The 22,865-nt window shown below is 39.3% G+C and overlaps 1 protein-coding gene across 1 annotated transcript; it reads right to left on the bottom strand.

The window, feature by feature from the left end:
- Positions 1 to 4,327: 4,327 nt before the first annotated feature.
- Positions 4,328 to 22,838, bottom strand: LOC144507090 (trafficking protein particle complex subunit 6b). The gene is made up of 5 exons (XM_078233816.1): positions 22,718 to 22,838; positions 20,468 to 20,585; positions 17,596 to 17,679; positions 8,158 to 8,251; positions 4,328 to 6,292 (listed from the first exon to the last, which is right to left on the bottom strand). Exons 1-5 carry the CDS (start codon positions 22,750 to 22,752, stop codon positions 6,261 to 6,263), a joined length of 363 nt encoding a protein of 120 aa, XP_078089942.1. The 5' UTR covers positions 22,753 to 22,838; the 3' UTR covers positions 4,328 to 6,260.
- Between the last annotated feature and the right edge of the window lie 27 nt (positions 22,839 to 22,865).

Here is a 22,865-nt window from a genome sequence, read left to right as displayed (position 1 = left end):
AATGCAGGGCTATCAGGAATGAACTGAAGAATGGGGCTAATTGGATAGAATTATCAAAGAACTGGCACAGGCATGATGGGTTAGTGGCCGCCTCCTGTGCTGTATGATTCTGATTTTTAGTTCTTTAATGGCCAGCGTCTGCAGATAAGTTTGAAAATCTATTAGGCAGGATGCTAAATACAATATGCAAATTGATTGAGGGAAGATTTATTATCTACGGCATTAATACAAATTACTAAAACTTTTATTTAAAAAGCACACTATCTGAATCAGTGTGTACATACTATCAAGGATATTTATAATAGATTGGCAATTTAATGTGAAAGTGATGGAAGATTTGTTTGTATAGTTGAATGATGCTGTTATTCTTCCTTCAGAAGTAAAAATGTTGCCTATTAGAAGAATTGGTCTATTTGTAGTTTGGTATTGATTGGTTTTCTGGATCTACTAAAGTTTGAGAGACAGCACTAAATTTAACAGCCTGTATTTTGCCAGTTGATACTTTAAAACTAAAATGAGTTTAATAATTTTAAATGGGATACTGAATGCCATCCAAGGAATGGCAATCACAGTAAGATTGCCTCTCCGCTCTTTTTTTTGCATTAAGATGGAGCTGTTCATTTCTGGCCTCTTCAGAAATGCAGAGCATGCCTGTTCTTGGAGTCCTTCTTTGTAGTGCAGGACTGTTGAAGTCAAGCCACACCCTCTTACAGTTTAATGGTCCCAAAGTCACTGAGAAGCTATGAAGTGAGGGGGTAAGTGGGTGAGGGGATAGTCGAGGGTTCCAGTGGGGAGGCAAGCAGTTGCGTTTTGCTGGAGTAGGGGGGTGGTGGTGGTTGGGGTCAGTAGTCCAATTGTTTTACATGATGAACACTTGGTCATGGCTCCTATGTATAATATCATGGAAGATAGAACAATCATACTAGTCAAAGAGTAACTTGTATTCAATGTTGATGGTTTTCTATGACTTGTTTTCCACTGAAGCATTTTATGAGGTCATTCTTTGTCTTTTTTTCTCCCCCTTTACTTTGTTCTAGGAGGAAAGTTGTGCATGTGTAAATGATTTTAATTAAGCTCTCCTTTACATATAGAAACTTTTGGTGTCAGTGTTTGTTTTCAGCTAGCTTCCTTTCATAGTTCATTTTAGATATTGTATTTGGTCACCTTTTTATTGGTGTTTAAAGTTCTCCCAATTCTCCACACTGCCACTAACTTTTGCAATATTATATGCTGTCATTTTTGCCCTTATGTTAACCTTGATTTCCTTATTAAGCCATGGATGATTTTTCACTTTTGCAATTCCCCTTCCTCTCAGGAATGTACTTTAGGGAGATATTAAAGACGTCTCAACTAAACAACTGCCACTGTTCTTCTACCGTCATCCCCTTTAATACTCTTGCCGAGTCCACTTGGGCCAACTCCTTCCTGAGGCCTGCATAATTACCCATGCCCAATGCTAAAACTCATGTGATTCTGTCCTGTCACTTCCAATCTGAATTTGAAATTCTATCATGCTGTGATCACTCCTTCCAAGTGGATCCTTAACTACAGGGCCATTACTCAATCCTTCATCATTAGATAATACCAGATCTAAATTAGCCAGTTCTCTGGTTGGTTCCATAACATGCTGCTCTAAGAAACAGTTCCACATACATTATGAACCCGTCCTCAAGGCTACCCTCGCCAAGTTGGTTAATCCAGTCAATATGCATGTTAAAGTCACCCATACCATTGTGCCCTTTTCACAAGCCCTCCTCATTTCCTGATTTATACTATGCCCTACTTCTGAAGTACTGTCCGGGAACCTGTAAATTACTCCTAGCAATATGTTTCTTTCCTTGCTGCTTATTTCTACCCAGACTGACAACATTTTCATCTCCCGTGGCAATATCACTTCTGAATACAGTCTTGATGTCATCCTTAACCAATAGAGCAACTCCACCTCCTGTCCTTCCGGAATACTAAATATCCTTGGACATTCAACTCCCAATCCTGATTCTTTTGTAACCACATTTCAGTAATCCCCACCAGGTCATACCTGTTTGCCACTTTGTGCTGTCAGCTCATCAACTTTGTTTTGAATACTGCATGCATTAAGGTATAAGGTCTTTAAATAAGATGTCTCTCTCTCCTTATTTGTTGATCCTGATAACTGAGCCTTTTCTCTAATACTTCAGATTTCGGTGCATATTTTGTCTTTTTACATTTCCTTCCTCCTGCAACATTGTTTTTCAACTGACTGTTGCTCACTTGCTATCCTGCCACTTTGGATCCCACCCCCTGCCTTATTAGTTTAAATCCACCCGAACTGCATGATTAAATCTCCCCACGAGGATGTTAGTGCCCTTCCAGCTAAGATATAACCCATCCTTTTGTACAGGTCCCATCTGCCATTTTCCTACGAGCTTTGAACAAAATTTGATGCAACTACATTAGGGAATATTAGGCCAGATAGGGACGATGATGAAATGGAAAGAGCTCCTGATTTTTTTTTAAGTAGGAATTGAGCAATGTCTTGAGCATGAAAAAGGCATAGAGAGGTTTAGGGATGCATTCTGCAGAAGCTGAAGGCACAGCTGCCAATGGTGTAGTACGGGAATGAGAAGGGGCGGAGATGAGGGTTGTAAAGGTGTAGGCATAGTAGAATTTGAGAACAGAACAATGAGAATTTTAAAATCAAGGTGTTGCTTAAACAGGAGGTTAAGACCTTTCTTACCCATAATAAGGTTTCCATAATCCATCCTAATATCTCGTCAGTTTTTGGCTGATTACACTTCCATGCAGCAAATTGGGACATCTAGTTAAATATAGATGCAAGTTGTTCCTGAAACAAACTTCCCTCCAAAGATGCTATCTGACTCTGTATTTTCAGAATTTTGGGGGGAATTGTATATGGTCACAAGTTGGCCACAAAATAAATTGTCACTTCAGTGGAGCTTCTTGACCACATCTCCAAAGTGTAGATTTATGTAGTTGGTACAGTCAAACCACAGTCCAAATTCAAATTAATGCTCAAGCATTTCTTCTTTGTGGAACTTGTAAGTGCCAATTTGAGAGATGGGCTTATTACAATTGTTGTAGTAAATGCAATAATTGGAAACCACAGTTAGCTAACAGATTCACAACTACAGAGTACTATAATCAGTGTGTTCATTCTCAGCTCCAGAATCAATCTGGCGGCAAAAGCCTGCACTCTGCCCCAAGATCCTTGTGCAAGTTCCCCATTGAGTGATCAGGTCACATGACCCTTCCGGCGCACATCCCTTAGAGGCTAGCTGCTATAGGATTACTGTAGTTTTAGTGTACTGTAATTTTGGCAAAGAAAACCATTAAATGTTTTATACTTTATTAATGTTTTAGATCCAGTCAATACATTACAATAAATCTGACAAGTTACAGAATCTTAGAAATTCAGAGGCAAGTCTGGGAAGCATATTAGAGGTTACTTTTTAATCTCAAACCTGTATATGAAGTCTATTTTCATGATGTTGGCCCAAGGAAGGAATAAAAGTGGATTGCACCAACCTTTCAAAATTTCCTAGTTCTCAACAGAACTCAACTTATTTCAGTCAATTTCAATCTTTTACATAAACTTTGAATGATTGAAATGGAAGATGCATTTTCAGTTCTGACAACATGCCCAATTTAATCAAGAAATTAAATTGGAACCACAATCAGAAGGACCCCACATACCCTGAACATACACTCTCCTGCCGCCTTCTGTTGGGAAAAAGATACAGTCTGAAAACATGTACCAATCAACTCTAGAATAGATTCTTTCCCCCTGCCATCAGACTTTGAATGTTCCTATCATGTATTAAGCTGATCTTTCTCTACAGCCTAGCTGTAACTGCAACATTATATTCTGTACCTTTTCCCTTATGTACTCTGAATGTTTTGTCTATATAGCGCATGAGACAATACTTTTCACTGTACCCCACTATATATGACACTAAATCAAATCAATTTGCTCATACAAATGGTTGATTTGGCTGAACAACACTGCATGGCTGAGAATACTAAGCATTGAAGGCTACCATCCAATTTAGTTTTCAAACATGATTTAATTCATAGAATCCATGTTGACTACTATCAAATTTTAGATAAATTATTAGTCCAAAACTAGTTTCAAATGGTTACATCTGTGGATTTGGCTCATGTGAAACTTTCTTACATCTTCCAGCACAACCAGAGTGCACAGTTGACATTTAAACCTGTTAGTATGAAAATGCAATTTCTTCTTTCCATTCTAGGAAAAGTATTTGCAGAATTCTATATTGAGATAAACCTGTGGGTTAAATCAGCGGAGCTGTATATGGAAACAAATCAAGTCCAAAACTGTTTATTTGTGCATAATCAGAAATAATACTGGTAATTCCTCCTCTCACCTACATCTTTCCACATACACAGCCCTTAAAGGGTGTACATAAAAGAAGCTGATATTCCACTTGAAGTACACAGCTCTCATTTTGTCTCCACTGTTACAAGGGTGCAGTTAGATCAATTAAAGCAAAATACTGCAGATGCTGGAATCTGAAACAAAACAGAAAATGCTGTAAAAACTCAGCATTTGTGGAGAGAAAATATGTCCCTTCATAACTGAAGAGGGGGAGAAATGTGTTGGATTATATACTGCATAAGAGAGGATGGGGCAACTGGACAGAGTAGGTCAGTGATAGATGGGAGCTAAGAAGGTGTGCAAGTCATGAGACAAAGGAAGCATTGAGAAGGTGCACACATTCTGATATCATACCTTTACTAGCACCATCTCCTGCCATTAATGCTTCCTGTCTCATGAACTACACATTTTATTGCAATCTCTCCTACTCCCACCAATCACTGACCTACTCTGTTCCAGCTCTCCACCCGCTCTTACACAGTATATAATCCAATACATTTCTCCCCCTTTAGCTCTGAAGTAGTCATACGGACATTAACTCTTTTTTTCTCTCCACAGATGTTGCTAGACCTGAGTTTTTCCAGGATTTTCTGTTTTTGCTGTTAGTTCATGCTATCCATGGCTTCAGTCACAAAACTAAAAATACTGTAAACATTAAAAACAGGCTTCCATTTATAAAGCACCATCCATGACTACCAGACATCCAAAATCACTTTACAAGCCAATGGAATGCCTTTGAAGTGCAGTCACTGTTGTAATAAGATCATAAGACATAGGAGCAGAATTAGGCCACTCGGCCCATCAAGTCTGCTCTACCATTCAATCATGGCTGATATTTTTCTCATCGCCATTCTCCTGCCTTTTTCCCATAACCCCTTATTAATCAAGAACCTATCTATCTCTGTCTTAAAAACACTCAATAACCTGGCCTCCACAGCCTTCTGCGGCAAAGAGTTCCATGGATTCACCACTCTCTGGCTGAAGAAATTCCTCCTCATCTTTGTTTTAAAGGATCGTCCCTTTAGCCTGAGGTTGTGCCCTCTGTTTCTAGTTTTTCCTACTAGTAATGTGGGAAATGTGGCAGCCAATTTGCAAACAGTAAACTCCCACAAGCTGCAACGTGATAATGATCTGGTTTTGAAATTTTGATTAAAGGATCCATATTGGCTCCCCTGCTCTTCTTCAAAAAAGGAATCATTTACATCCACTTCAGCAGATGGCTTAATATCTCATCTAAAAGACAGCACCTCTGACAGTGCAGCATTTTATCTGTGTTGCACTGGAATACCAGCTTCAACTTTTGTGCTCAAATCTCTGGAGTGCGACTTGAACCCAGAACCTGACTCAAAAGACAACAATACCACCAACTGAGCTACAGTTGATTTTCATCACAACAGTCACAGTAAACTAACTGAAGACCTTCACCTGAAACAATCTATGGTCCTTTGGCAAGCTACCAGATCTGTTGAATATTTCAAGTATTTTATTCTAATTCTTAATTTCAACACTTGTAGATTTTCTTTAAACCTCAAATGGGTAAAGTGGTGTAAAATAAATTGGAACAGGGGATCAGCTCAATTACATCCATAAAAACATTTAGAATACACAAATCCAAAATTCTATTGGTTAACCTAGTGCAAAGTGAAGTTTTATTCTGCCTGATGGCATTATGATCATTACAATGGTGCAAGTGTATCATGAAAGTCACCTTTAAAAATTGCAAAATGTAACCACATAGCTAAAAAGACAATAAACATTTATGTAAACAAAATTATAATGCCATTTTACATAATATAATGAAATAACACTTCCATAATTTTAAATAATGAGATTTTCAAAAGATAATACTTGACGATATCTTCTACACCTTTTGTATCATTACTTGGAATTTACCTGCAGAAAGAACAAAAACAGTAAGATAATTACTCATTTTGGGATATAAAAGAATCTTCAATTATTCATATGAATAAAAATGTTTTTCCCTGTATTTTAACAATCATGCAATGATACCTTAATTTGAACACATTTTGGGTCAAACTGCAGTTTTCTTAAACAGATCATTCTTTAACTTTCAAAGGAAATAAATACAAGGCAGCTTAGTCACTGCAAACTTTCAGCCCTGACCATTGCAAGTAGGTAACAAGCCCTCTTCATATCCATTTTGCCAGAATTCTGCTCGATCACCAAGAACAGAAACTCCGATAATGAGCAGTAACTGCATAGAAGGTGGTCAGCTAATCAAAGAATATTGACAATTGGTGTGAAGGAACCCTTTAGCTTCATAAATCCCTGTACCTGATAAGCTATACTTCAGAGTGTTGAAGGAGGTGGCTATAGGTTTAATGGATTATGTTTCAAAATTCTACAGATCTTTCAAAGGTTCCTGCAGACTGAAAAGTACCAGGTGTAACCCCAATATTTAAGACGGAAGGGAGAGAGAAAACTGAGAACTACATACCTATAAGTTTGACGTCAGTAGTAGGGAAAATGTTAAAATCTATTATATAGGACGTGATAACTAGGTATTTGGAAATTAATATGATTCAGCAGTCAACACAGATTTGAGAGAAATGTTTGACAAACTTGTTTGATGTAACCTGTAGCAAAAGAGGACCAGTGGATGTGATGTACTTGGATGTTCAGAAGGGTTTTGATTGTTAGTGACTAAAATTAGAACACCTAGGACTAGGGATAATATACTAGTATGGACTGAGATTGATTAACATACAAAACAGAATGGGAATAAACAGGATGCAGGCTGTTACTAGTGGGATACCATAAGGATCATTGCTGGGACCACAGCTGGTCACAATATCTATAGATGATTTAGATGTGGGGACAAAATGTAATATTTCCAAATTTGCTGCTGACGTGAAACAAGGTGGTAAGTTGTGAGGAGGATGCAAGGGGACCTGAACAAGCTGAGTGGCCAAGGACATACCAGATGGAATGTGAGTAAGCATGAAATAATCTACTTTGATTGAAAAACCAGAAAGGCAGAGTATTTCGTAAATGGTGAAAGGTTGAAAAGTGTTCATGTCCAAAGGGACCTGGGTGTCACTGACAGCTAACATGCAGCTGCAGCAAGCAATTAGAAAGGCAAATGGTATGTTGCCCTTCATCACAAGGGATTTGAGTACAGGAGTAAAGATGTCTTACTGCAATTGTATTGTGTACACCTTTGGTCTCCTTATCTAAGGAAGGATATATTTGCCACAGAGAGAGTGCAATGGAGGTTCACCAGACTAATCCCTGTGATTGTCTTATTATCTAGAATTTTGAAAAATGAGCAATGATCCCTTTGAAACTAACAAAATTCTTACAGAGCAAAATAGGATAGATGTAGATAGGATGTTTCCCCTGGCTGCTGAGTCTAGAACCAGGGAGACACAGTCTTTAAATAAGGGGCAGGCCATTTAAGACCAAGATGAGAAGGAATTTCTTCACTCAGAGGGGGCTGAATTTTTGGACCACTCTATCCCAGAGGGCTGTGAAAGCTCTATCATTGACTAAGTTCAAATCAGTAATTGATATGTTTCTGGAAACTAAAATATCAAGGAATATGGCGATAGTGCAGGAAACTGCTATTGAGGTAGGTGATCAGCCATGATCTAATTGAATGGCAGAGCAGTTGCAAAGATCTGAATGGTCTACTCTTGCTTATATGTTCCAAGCAACCTATAACATAGAAACCATAATAATACATAAATCCAGCAATTAATTCCACAGAAACACATAAAAGATACCATACAACTTACATGCAGGCATCGCAGTAACTTCTACTGTCACAATACTTTTAATTCCCAAGTTTGATAAGGCACCTCTAACTAGTCCACAGGTAAACGCCAAATACTGAAAATAAAAGATAAGGATGCTGTTAACTTCGTGCCATATTTAAAGAGTATTATAACTTAAACGCATACTCGACATTGTTTAACAAGAGTGTCCACTTTGCACTAAATTCATAATCAAGTTATGCAAGAGAATTAAAATCAAGGACAATTATGAAGTCAACAAGTTGTAAGTGAAAAATAAAGTCAGCTACATAGTTGTATTTAATAGCATTTTCAAATGTCTAGCAGTTGTCTTCTAACTTTTACTTGATTCAGTTTGCATTTCTTCTCCATTCTGTTACAAGTTACCGTTCTCACCCAAGTCAGAAGGGTGTAGATGGAACTCCCATTTCAGAACTTGAGCTCAATGTTGGCCAGCGATAAAACAGTGAGGGGTCACACAGGAAGTAAGACAATAAATTTATATTACACTTGCTTGTTGCAAGAACTCAAGAACTCTGTGGCTGCATTATCACGCTTACGTTTACCTACTGAGCAGATACCACCAACTAATTTTGCTAATATTCTTACATCATTTGCCTATGACAACTTGTCAAGATCAGAGACGTACCAGGCATAATCCCATGGTGGGGAATATGGTATTGAAAGAAATGATAGCTGAAACACATCGTCCACATCCTGATTTAAAACCATACGTGTCAAGAAAGTTTGAGTTGACTGTCCAACGTGAATGTCTATTGTGGGGAATTTGAGTGATCATTCCTCCTAGTCTGTATGGAGGAATTCTTGAACAACTACATGAAGGATAGCCTACTATAGTCCAGATGAAGGAATTAGCACGTAGTCATTTTTGGCGGCTGGGTGTGGATACTCAGATTGAAGAAAAACTGGGTCAGTGTCAACCATATTTCAAATATGAAATACACCATCACAGTTTTCATCACAAGAATTTCAGAATTATCTCAAAATAAATGGTATTCAGCAAACAAAAGCTACACTTTATCATTCAATCAATCAATGGATTAACTGAAAGGTTTGTACAATTCTTGAAACATTCTTTAAAAGCTTCAAAAGAACAAGGTTCATTGTCACGTTGTGAATAGCTTTTTGACATCTTACAGAAACGCTACTCAAGCGACTACCCAAAGTTCACCTGTATTACTACTCTTAAAGAGAAAGTTGAGAACTATGTTTGATTTGTTATTACCTTCAGATAGCAGAGCGTCAACAACAATCTCAAGTTGCTAGATGAGACGCGAGGACAAAACAACACTCATTTCAACAAGGAGATTGAGTGTTAGTGCATAAATATTCCATGAGTGAAAAATGGGTACCAGCCATAGTTTTAGCAAAAACAGGTCCAATTTCTTACACAGTTCAAACTGATGATGAACTAGTTTGGCGACGCCATGCTGACCAATTATTATCTCAAAATGATTTCTCAGAATCAGCTCTAGAAGTACCAACTTCTTTAGTCCCTAATGTTGTGAGTACTACTACAAAAGACTTAGTTGAACCTAAGTGTCTCTGCTGCTTTACTGAGTGAAAATGATACAGAATTATTTACAAGAGAAGTGTCTATTGAAGTTCCAAATCATACTTCTGGGGTCAAGGACAGCCAAATTCCAGGACGTCACATACAACCAAAGAGGAATAGACAACCTCCTGATCGACTTTCTTATTGACTGAGTATAATAGTTAATGATGCATAGCAGTGTCTAGAATTTTATTGATCCCAAAAATGACATCGTAGTAATTTGTTGTCATGACCACAGAAGTAAAGGGGGAGAGTTGTTTTATATTTATAAAGGATTATGGGTTACTTTAAGAGCTGATCACATGATTTGGTGATTAAGGTGTTTACAGAGGCTGCTGTTTTATTTTCAGTTTTGTATTCTGTGCAGAGCAGAGAACAGGTCTTCAATAAAACCTATTGTATGTTAGTTTGAATACGTGTAAACCACGTCTTTCTTTCTGTTAAGACCCACAACCCCTAACATAGTTAAGACATTAGTTACAAACTCCGTTCCCTAGCTACCAAAGCTATCCATTTCCCTGCAGCTTTCTGAAACAGAAACAGACTATTTGCAACTGTAGTATCATATTTAACTGCAAGGTAAGTTTCAACTGCAAGTTTGCATCATCACTAAGACCATCTATTTCTACATCGAACATCACCTGACCCCACTCTTGCCTTAGCTCTTTGCTGCTGAAACCCTCATTCATACTTTTGTTATTTCTAGACATGACTATTCTAATGCACTGTTGATTTGACTCCTATATTCTGCTATCTGGAAACTCCCATCTCACCTCTGGAATCCCTGGCTCCATCCTGGCCGATGTCGGAAGAGTCAGCATTGTCAGGGGGAGCAGAGAAGGGTTAGCACTGTTCAGGGAGTGGACAATGTCTGCGGGTGAGGGAGGCAGTAAAATATTGTCGGGGGTTGAGGTTGTGCAGTTTCGGAGGTTGACTGGTCCATTTAAAATCAACGTCAAGTGAACAAACTGAAAACAGATCTTAAGGAACGTGTCTTCAGTTCACGACAACAAACGGAGCATGGCTTCTCTTTGATTACACTTCACCAGTAGGTCTCCCCACTCTGCTTGTCGACAGACTGAACTTGGGGCCAGGACCAAATGTCCAAAGGCTCCAGCATAAAATAGTAAGCAGTGTAAATGGAAGAGTAAAATTACCAAGATATTAAGTAAATGGGCAAAAAGGTGGAAAATAAATTTCAATGTAGGCAAATGCAAGATCATCCTTAGACCCAAGGCAGCCAGGACATAGTATTTTCTAAATGGGGGAAGACTAGAAACTGTGGAGGCCCAAAGAATCTTGGGTGTGCAAGTACCTAAATCATTAAAACATCATGAACAAGTACAGACTTTAAGAGGGAAACACTTCATACAAGGAGTGGGAGACATTGAAACATAGAAATTAGGAGCAGAGTATGCCATTCGGCTCTTTGAGCCTGCTCCACCACTCATTGTGATCATGGCTGATCATCCAACTCAATAGCCTGATCCCTAATCACATATTCAGAACTCATCTGCAACTGACAATTAATACTAGATCAACTGCTAATTTTAAAACAGAGATCGTTGGGACTTTTCTTAACCTAACCAAAGGGATTTGGCTAAAGCAGGTGTGTGGAGTTTGTTACAGATCATCCATGATCTAACTGAATGGCAGAACAAGCTTGTGGGTCCAAATGCCCACTCCAGTTCCTATCTTCCCATGATAGTATTAAGCGTTTTCATAAACAAACTGTATAATATTTCAAGTGTGATTGTTAAGAACAAAACCCAAAGTCTGCCAGTTCAGCAATCACTCCCATAACTGCAATTCACATCCCTTACGATCCAAAATGCACCTATATAAAGGGATAAAGTGCAATTCTTGTTGCATATTCCAGCTACTGTAATCACATATGTGTCAATACCGTGCTCTTCTTTAGTTGTGGAAGGCAGGTTGAAAAGCACACTAGTGGAATGGAACAGAACTGCAAACTGATACAAATATGATGTTTTTAAGATTGTTGTTTTGGAACTGCATCTGTAATTTAGCGTAAAATAGAGAAGTGTATGTGGGCCATGTGATCTATTCTGAATTCTGCTGACAGAAAACCTGAGTGGTTTGATGGTTAAGGGGGGCGGGGGACCCAGGTTGTTTTACTGGAAAGACGTCTGTTTATTTAGTTAAGCCCTCTGGCTTGGATGCATTGAATGAACCACAGGCTGGTTGTTAGGGTGTCTAAAATAAACTATTTACTCACAATGGTGGGCAAAGCTGAGATTACAACTCAAAATTCCTGTCATCAGAAGAGCTCCCCAGCTCCTCTTTGAATACTGCCACAATATCGATTGTGTCCACCCAAGAGAGCACTGAGGGCATCAGTTTACCATTTCATCAGAAAGATGCCACGTAGAATAATAGAATCCCTACAGTGCAGAAAAGGCCATTCAGCCCATCGAGACTACACTGGTTCTCTGACAGAGTACATTGCCCAGGCCCTCTCCCCCACTATATCCTTGTAACCCCACACATGTACCAGGGCTAATCCATCTAACCTACACATCTTTGGACACTAAAGGGCAATTTAGCAAGGTCAATCTACCCAACCTTCACATTTTTGGACTATGGGAGGAAACCGGAGCATCTGGCAGAAACCCACGCAAACACAGGGAAAACGTGCAAACTCCACACAGGCAGTCATCAAGGCCAGAACTGAATGCAGGACTCTGGAGCTGTGAGGCAGCAGTGCTAACCACTGTGCTGCCCTCAGAAAGCACTACATTCTCCCAGTGTCAGCTTAGATTACAGCATGTATTCTAGTGTCTGGAGCAGAGCATTAGGCCATGATCTTCTGGCTCAGAAGAGTGCTACCACAGAGCTAAGGGAAAGAGAATAAGCTATCCTCAAGCAAAAAAATGCATGCAAATTTGCTTAAGGCTCATCATTAGTGCCTTGAATTACTGAAATGTCACCTTCGGTTGCAAAGTGTTTTCTATGTGCACAATGGACCGACAGGCTGACAAAAGCTATTACTCAGATTTTGGGACTAAACAAAACAAATTTATTTTGCTAGTAAACAGAAACCTCCAAAAAGCAATTGCAATCATAACTGCACGCAAAGAGAAAGCTTGTTTGCATTCCAAGGTACTTCAAAACCTCGGGTAGAGTTCGTGCTTTGGGGAGTCACAATTGGCAATCCAGCCTAAATCGTGCTCAAATCTGCAATTGTTTTTGGAATTGAATTTTCAGTTCAAATTCATTTGCATATCAAACAATCTTTCATGAATCAGGCAATGCTTTAGACCATAAATGCAAAATAATTTAATTAAAATATTCCTCGATATAATTAAGTGGTAAATTGATACAGCTTTATTGGACCAAATTTTTCAGTCACTAGTGAATGGACAGCACTCGCCATTAACCTCAGAAAAGCTATCTACAAAGGTTTAGCGGACTCTGTGGTGCCAATTTTCCCTATCATTCTGGCACCATCTATCGGGAATTTTTGACACAAAAGAAGATTGAAATTAACAGAGTGAACATTCAATCTGACAAAGATTCTCCACCTGCAAATTAGAAGTAAAAAGTATTGATCAACACACACCATTTTACAGAGAGCAAAATAAAAATTAGGATATACACATGGGATCAAGTTATAAGCAGAAATATCACACTTTAAAATATTTATTTTATTTCAAAAATCTAAGCAATAACACTCCGGCAATCTAACATTAGATTGTAGCTGTGAAGACTACACAGCAGGGCATTGGTGACCTGAACTTCTGAATTTCTGTGTTTAGTTGCACCAGTGTGGAAACCACAAGTTGCTGGTGGTTTTACCCCGTAATGAAGACAAACGCTGACAGGCTTTTCATCATTACAACTGCAAATTCCAGCATTAATGCAACTGAAAATGGGTTTTTATCACAAAAATGTCTTCATTAATCAGTGCCTAGTCCACCACTTAAGTGGCGGACTTTAGTTTCATCGGTGTACAATAGTCAGTTTCATAGACATTAAAAATGTTTTTAAAGTGCCTATTAATGCCTCTGCATCTAAAATAGCTTAATTTTAAGTGCCTGAGCCCACAATGGCACATTAGCAAACATTTGCCATGGTGATTAATTCAATCTAGGGTATAGCCAGTTTTGTGGTGATTCCAACTTCCAGTGGGATATATTTTAAACTAGTGTAAAAGATCACAAAAGCTTAATTTGCCTTGGGCATAATCTGTTTGAAATTCTTCAATCATTTGCGCTGGTGCAACCCATTTTGGACAAAATAACACTGGAAACAGTGCAACCTAGCAGAAACTCTACCCTGATACAGTTGACAAAATATTCATCTAACATTTCAAATATAATGAATTGGAAACACTGGGCAAGATCTTCCCAAAAAAAATTTTGAATGCCGAACAAGCGAGTAAACATGAGGGTTTCAGACCCATTTTTTGGGCGAGTTTGAAAATGCAATCTTATGACAGAGTCACTTTTTTGGACTGAATGTGATTCTCACCAGTGAGGGTAGGCAGTGCCTAAGCTTGCCAGTGAAGCCAGCTGCAGAGAACTTGAGGCGCCATTGCACAGGTACCCCAATCTCCTAGTGCAGTGGGAGGTCTCTTGCCAACACCCGCCCCCACCCCTGCCAATTGCTCCTGACAGGGGGGAAACATCCAGGAGGCCAGAAACAGATGTGCCAGGCGTGTTAATGGCATGTCATTAATATTTAAATCAGAAACATGGCCGGGAAGATGGCTTTCTGCGTGAGACTGGCTCACGCCCAGCGCAAAAGCCTCGCGTGCTATTTCCCAGCTCACTGCGATCGACCGGCATAGCGCACTGGAAAGATCCCACCCACTGCATTTCCAATACACCGATCAAAGATGAAAACTCATGACTCTATTTAATTTCTAATCGATATTATAAATTAGGTAACTAGTTGGAAGGGCAAATAGGAAGTTTTATTTACGTTTTAAGCATGATGTTCTGGCTATGAAATACATTGGTCCAAAAATAGCTCCTACCACACACAATATATTTACTTTAAAGACAAATTAAGTTCAAGTATCTAGATGGTCCAGCACAATAATAAATGCTCTTGGGATTTCTAAGCTATATCATTCAATAACTGATTGTTGGAACTACATCAATGTGGAATAAAAGATGGACACCATTAATCATGAAAACTTTAGAAGTTATTAAAAGATATCATAACAGGGTACTTGGATAAATTCAAGGTAATCAGGGAGAGTCAACATGGCTTTGGGAAGGGAATTTATGTTTAACCAATTTATTAAAGTTCTTCGAAATAGTAAAAGCTGCTGTGGATAAAGGGAAATTGGTGAATGTACTGTATTTGGATTTCCAGAAGGCCTCAAAACGTTATTGTGCAGAAGAAAAGCTGATGGTGTACTAAGACAATATGCACCTTTAAGAAATGTTTTTTAGCCATGTTTCTGTGTAGGATGTTTCTAGCAGTCCCTTCCATTTTAACAGAGCCACTGTCTACAACCGGCATCCTGTATTGTTGCTGCAGTAGCATAATTGCTTCTGATTGGTAGAATGTTGGTTTTAATCTGAACTATGCTGTTCTTGGTGTTCCCCTGGGATTTTGTAGAGTGGGACTTTACTGGGATGATTGACAGGTATGGTCATATGACTGGGTACAGCTAGGCTTACTCAAGCTCAGTCTGGTTTTTTTGGGAGAAGAAGTGGTGCCTCTCTTTTCTGTCTCTAGAGTCTGGAGACTGGGAGCTGCCAGAGACAAGGTTTACCTGTTTCGAGGAAAAATCCTTCTTTGGAAATTGCTGTCTGGATCTCTGTCCAGAAGTGTTAAAAAGCTGGAAATTTAGCATCACATAAGCATCTTTGGTTTCTGTGCTAACTGGTTCTACAAAAGGGATTTACGTCTATGGGGTATTGCTTTAAATTGGAACAGCAGATATAGCTAGCTGTTGAGGATTATACTTTGTCATGTTTAAGTATTTTAATTGGTAACAGTTATGCTAATTCTTTTGTTATATTATAGCTGTCTTCTTAAATGAAGTTTGTTTTAATAAAAGCATCCTAGTGAGTCAGTTGAATCATACCTGGAGTGAAACACCTTATGTTCACCCTAGCGCCAAAAATTAAATGTAAAAATTAGGGACTAGGCTAACTCCTTAAAATAGCTTGGAGTTTCTGATCTGGTCCTTAACAGATAGGTATGACATAGTGGCATGGATAGAAGATTGGCTATCTAACAAGAACAGAATAGACATAAATGGGTCATTTTCTGGTTGGTGGGATATGACAAGTAGTGTGCCACAGGGATCAGTGTAAGGGCCTCAATTCTTTACAATTCATATAATAATTTGGATGAAGGGATTGAAGGTACGGTTGCTAAATTTGCTGATGACACAAAGGTAGGTAGGAAAGCAAGTTGTGAAGAGTACACAAGGAAGTTACAAAATAATATAAATAGATTAGGTGAGTGGGCAAAGATATGGCAAATGGAGTAGAATGTGGGAAAATGTGAAATTGTCCATTGTGCCAGGACAAATAAAAAGCATATGAGAGTTTACAGTGCTCTGAGATGCAAAGAGGTCTGGCTATCCTCGTGCATGAATTGCAAAAAGTTAGTACACAGGTGAAGCAAGTAATTAGCAAGGCTAAAAGAATGTCATTTGTTGCAAGGGTAGTTGATTAAAAGATTAGGGGTATGCAATTCACAAAAGTTCATTAGACAGCACCTTCCAAATCCACAACCACTTCCATCTAGAAGGACAAGAGCAGCAGATAAAGAACAAAGAAAAGAACAAAGAAAATTACAGCACAGGAACAGGCCTTTCAGCCCTCCAAGCCTGCACTGACCATGCCGTCCGACTGAACTAAAACTCCCTATCCTTCCGAGGACGATATTCCTCTATTCATGTATTTGTCAAGATGCCCCTTAAATGTCACTTTCATATCCGCTTCCACTACCTCCTCCGGCAGCGAGTTCCAGGAACCCACCACCCTCTGTGTAAAAAACTTACCTCTTATATCTCTTTTAAACCTTGCCCCTCACACCTTAAACCTATGCCCCCTAGTAATTGACTCTTCCACCCTGGGAAAAAGTTTCTGACTACCCACTCCGTCCATGCCCCTCATAATCTTGTAGACTTCTATCAGGTTGCCCCTCAACCTCCGTCGTTCCAGCGAGAACAAACCAGCTTTCTCCAACCTCTCCATGGGAACACCACCACATGCAAATTCCCCTCCAAGCCACTCACCATCCTGACATGGAAATATATCACCGTTCCTTCAGTCACTGGGTCAAAATCCTGGAATTCCTTCCCTAACGGCATTGAGGATCAACCCACAGCACATGGACTGCAGCGATTCAAGGCGGCAGCTCACCACCACCTTCAAGGGCAACTAGGAATGGGCAATAAATGCTGGCCAGCCAGTGACGCCCGTGTCCCACATAAATACCCTGTCATGTCTGTGCTGGCTTTTTTAGAAAGCAACAAAACTAGACCCATTTGCCTAGTCTGTCTCCCTACTTCTAATATTCATGCACTTTTGCTTAAAAGAAACAATAGTCTCTGCCGTATGCCAAATCATTCCATGCTCCAACAACTCTGCACAAAAGAAACTCCTGCTAAATGCTCCCTTCACTCTCAACTGAGTTTTAAACTGACCAACCTATATCGCCAACTCCTGAAGCCAAACATAGTTGTGATATGATGGATAGGGAAAACCTGTTCATAATTTTAAAAACCATGATTAATTTCCAACAGATGAACCCAGATTCAAAGCTTTATTATGCTCCATTAGATACATCATATAGCATTACTCTTTCCAGATCTTTAACATGTGCCTCTATCAACCCACTTACTTATTCAAGATAACCAGAAGTTATACCTTAGGTGCATGTTCCAAGTATTGCTTCCCTGCAGACATCTGAGTCAAGAGGCGGAATTTATTGTCTTGGAGCACATAAATACCCTGCAAAGTTAATGTGAAATCATTAACAAGGTAACAACACATTAAAAGGATAATAGTATGCCAACTGATATGCATATTTCAATCTAAATTTTTTCACAAAACTCTAACACAACATTAAACTAGGCTGACTCTCCAATACAGTACTGAAAGTACTGCATCACCAGAAAGACATGATGTGGAGATGTCGGCGTTGGACTGGGATAGGCACAGTAAGAAGTCTCACAACACCAGGTTAAGGTCCAACAGGTTTATTTGGCAGCACTAGAAAGTGCTGTCACCAGAAAGTGCCATTCTTTGATTAAGACATTGAACCGAGGGTTGTCTTTATATAATTTAGGGAGATACTATAAGTTCCACGGCACTATTCAAAGAAAAGCAGGAGTTCTGTGTCCGAGCCAGCATTTCTTCCTTCAACCACCAAAAACAAAATGAATTCACCTCATTGTACTGTCACACTGCTTAGTGATTACTGTATTTAAAGAAATTTCATTAAAGGCAAGGCATTTGAGAAAATATATACCTTATAAATGCAAGTCTTTCTTTCCAACACAAATAAATTGATAACAAAGGTCACACATTTTAGATAATACATTATCTTTGAAAAGACAATGAGAATTCTAGTTGAATGGTTGCCAGTTACATCTTGAACATATATTCAATTATTTTAAAAGTGCAACAATTTCTCACAATGGTTTCCTGGTGCAAGGTAACTTCAAATAGCAACAATTTGTTCCTCATCGGTTACATCAAGAATTCAACAGTTTGATCATTGTGACTCAAATTAGAGAGAACATTGCAATTAAAAAAGTAGTACAAGAATACTTGAACTTTTAACATGTGGCATAGCAGGCTGGGGGTAGGTGGGAATCAAAGATATTAAAACTTTCCCATCTGAGTGCATCTCCTGCCATGTTTCCCCACTTCAAATTCTGAAATCCAAACAGAAACTGCTGATACAAATTCATTTTGTTATAATTACACCAACTTACCAATGGAAATACAGTATTGCATCACTAGTAAGGTAACATAAATACAACATGACAAATTTATACAAATTTACATAAATCGACAAATCCCAATGCAACTTATCTAACTGATTATCTCCAGCAATATGTTACTTTTCTACAACATTGAGTCCCCAAGCCTGCCTCCGCCCCATCATTATTGAAGGCTGAAATTCCCCATTCACACCTTTGTCACCGCTCCAGACTAAAGTGCTGTCACCAATTCCTTCCAAATATAGCACATTCATTTTATAATAGAAGAATTTCCACAGCAATCTAACAATAGTCTCTACATTTAAACCACAAGGCTTTTTAAATAGTAATTCAATTATGGTTTCTCACAAAGGTATGTAACTATTGGAGAGGCTGCAGAGAAGATTTACAAAGTTGCTAGTATATATGTCAGGAAAGGATGAACAGGCTGGGTCTCATTGGTAGATGAGCTAATAACATTTAACCTTTAACATTATGTAGGGTTTTGATAAGAATGGATACAAAGAGGATGATTGAACATGTGGTGAAGAGTTCAACTAGAGGCCATCGAAATAAGATAATCAGCATGAAATCCAGTAGCGAGGCGAGCCGAGGGGCTGAAGGGGTGTGGAGGAGGCCAAGTTGGGGTAGAGACAGGGTGGGTTGGGCACACTGAAGGGGGCTGAGGCAAGACCTTTGGGCAGCGGTGGGGGAGGGGGGTGGGGAGGGGGAGGGGTTGGGGGGCTTAGGGTGGACTAATGGGGGCCAAGGCAGGTGGAGGGCCTGAGGTGTGGGAATGGGGCCTGAGGTGTGGGGATGGGGCATGCAGAGTAGGTGTGGGGAGTGCACAGGGGGTCAGTTGCAGAGTAGGTGTGGGGAGTGCACATGGGGTCACTACCAGAGTTACTCAGGAGTTATGTGGTTTTAATTTCTATGACTTTGGGTAACTATTCCAGTAAAACAGTTGGAACTATCCAAAGGTTGCAATTTAAAATCGGAGTATCGGATGGCTCCCAGTGCAGGGTAATTGGCCAATGGAAGTTTCACCTACCCAGGCCATTGCCATGCAATCATTACATGGGGATTTCTGGGGGGCATCCTCCAGGCACATCTCTGGGGTACAATGCCCCGGACTCAAACATATTCTATTTCTTACACTGGTCCAAATCTTCTAGTATCCAGATCAGAGATTGGACGTATATGGGACATGTGCTTCAGGACCCCACAGAAGTCCCAACGTACACAAATGTGCAGTAATCGCCTGGCAAATTTAAACTTCCAATGGGCTAATTTCTGCCACCCGTGACCCTCCAGAAAGTCTCCACTTACTGAGCTCAGTATCAGAGTCTAGGGGCAGATATGCAGGACTTCTTGTAACTCAGTGATCAGCTAGCACAACTGAACTGAGCATTACAACTGAACCCTCCCACCATCTTCCCTGATCCAACTACCCCTCAACCCAACTCACCCCTGGCACCCAACCACCAACTTCACCCCACCTTCTCATTGACATGAACCATTAAAAACTTACCTGAATGCGGCAGCTACCGTGATAAAAAGTGGGTATCTCATTTCCTTGTCCGTCTTTTCTTGCACCCGACTGTCTTCTCCGTGGATATCTGCACTGACCCTTCAACATTTTGTAAAAATCGTACAAGGGTCAGGTCGCAGGAATCATCACAGGCAGCGTCAATACATGCAGAATTGATGCTAACCGGATCTGGACCATTATTTGTTTTTATGTCAGCAAAACTCATTTTTAAAACACAGCTGCTTAACTAGCAAGCTTTAAATACACTTGAACCACTTACCTGATGATTAGTTCGAAGATTGTCAATTTGTTTTTTAAATACACTGGTCCAGAAGTCTTTACAGATGAACTTCATGACATCCAATTCATCCTTGAATCGTGCAGTATCTTTAGTAAATCTGTAATAAAAATCAAACAAAATATTAACATCCAACCACTTTAATTGAACATAATGGCCTGGCTTTAAAACATAAGTGGTTTTAAATAGGTATGCTGTGTTGATGTAAGAATAGCATTCTGCAAATACTAATTTCGCTGAATGAACAGTTACATTGAGAAATTTGTCTTTAAATGGATTGCTGGCTTGTTTTAGGCAGAATTTAAGACAGGCACCAATGAAATGAATGAAGTTGACACAGAGGTTACTGGAGCATTGCTGACCCATGTTTTTGCCATTTCTTATACATTTATGTCACCACACTATAGGAAGGATGTGCTGGAGAGGGTGCAGAGCAGATTTACCAGGAGGTTGCCAGGGCTGGAGGGTCTGAGCTATGAAGAGAAATTGGAAAGGTTGGGGCTGTTTTCCTTGGAGCAGCGAAGGGACTGGATAAGAGGTTTATAAAATTATGAGGGGCATAGATAGGGTGGATAGGAAGGCACTTTTTCCATTAATACAGGGGTCAATAACCAGGGGGGATAGATTTAAGATGACATAGAAGGCTAAGAGGGCAGTTGAGGAGAAACCTTTTCACCCAGAGGGTGGGGGGAGTATGGAACACTGCCTGAAAGGGTGGTTGAGTCAGAAACTCTCATAACAAGTAGAAGAGTATTCTGTAGAAGAGTGATATGGACTCAAAATGTTAACTCCGATTCTCTCTCTCCTCAGATGCTGCCAGAGCTGCTGAGTTTATCCAGCATTTTCTATTTTCAAAACGCTGACCAATGCTGATGAGACCCTTATCGGCACTAAACAGAGAACCATTAGTTAATCTTCTACTCAACAGGAAATATGGATGGAACCAATCATCTGCTCTTTATTTTTGTCAATGAACTAGTGAATTCCAGGTGTTTTAAAGTTATAAATATCCTGCTAGTAGTGCACAGGAATACTAAAATAAATCTGGATGACTGGAGACTTAAATGAATGAAATAGATGATACAATTTCAATATTGTAAAGTGCAGTTTCACAGTGACAATGCTTCTGTGCATCTGAAAGTCAATGACCTGAAAGCAGTTACTGATACTTTCAATCACATCGCAATTCAACTCCACACCTCCCCACAAAATATGTGTTCCACAGCTTGTGTACTAGGATGTATATAAATTATTCAAATTCTGATACAGAAAGGGAAATAACCGAATGCACCTACAGCAGTAAAAGTATAGGAGAAGGTGTTGGGAGATATGTTTTGTGAACTGCTTTAAAAATGCTGGATGGTATGCAGAAAACGAATGTCAAAAGGAGATTACATCAATTACAGAGGAATGCAATACACTGAGAATTTTAGAAACAAAGCTGCAGGATAACAAATTTAAAGAAAACCAGCCCTACACAAGCAGCCATTAGCAATGAAGATACTACTAAAATATAGACACTGACACAGGGAGAGTATTAGGAAACCCTATTGGTGAGAAGGCATAGAACAAATTACCCCTTCACTGGATGAGTTCATAAAGGCAATCACAGCTGAAATGGAGATGTTTTTGGACTGACCAACAAGAGAGATACAGTATACATTGAGAAAAGCATTACTAATATGGAGCAATCTATCACTAAAGCAAAATACTGCGGATGCTGAAAATCTGAAATACGAGCAGAAAATGCTGGAAATACTCACTAAGTCAGGCAGCAATCTGTGATATATAGCTTGTTTTTCTGGACAACTTTTCATTAATTCCATGATCGATTAGAAAGCCAAGCCCACACCAAACCGTTTGGAGCTTGCACTGCAGCAGTCCTCTCTTTAACTCATACCCTCTGAATGCTGTGTCTCCGCTGTATTTAGCTCTCATATTTTTTGTATATGTTTAAGATACCAAATTCTATGGAGCTAACAATTCCTTTTCACTGGCTGCAAAGCGTCATGTTTTTGGGCAGTCGAATAAACATCCAAATACGAAACAAATGAGTTGGAGACGGAAATGTGCATTACAAATGTAAAAAGTGTTTATTTTTAATTCTAGTTTTTTTCAAATAGATGTATTAGCATGCTGTCATCAAATTAAATAATTAGAATATATATCATAATGCTTTGTCATTTACTGTTTCCATCTCTTCAAAAAATTGCCATTGCCATTGCTTACTACCTTTCTATTAGTCCTTGTCCTACTCTGAATCCCATGTTTTCCAGCTTGGTAACACATCTTCCACTTTCCTAAGAAAAGAAGAAAAATATTTTGTTATGTACCTGTTACACATTATCAAATGACATGAAAGAATTTACTTACTGGTAGA

Source organism: Mustelus asterias, chromosome 18 (assembly GCF_964213995.1).
Source record: "Mustelus asterias chromosome 18, sMusAst1.hap1.1, whole genome shotgun sequence".
Classification (NCBI taxonomy): domain Eukaryota; kingdom Metazoa; phylum Chordata; class Chondrichthyes; order Carcharhiniformes; family Triakidae; genus Mustelus; species Mustelus asterias.
This window is presented reverse-complemented; position numbering and strand designations above follow the sequence as displayed.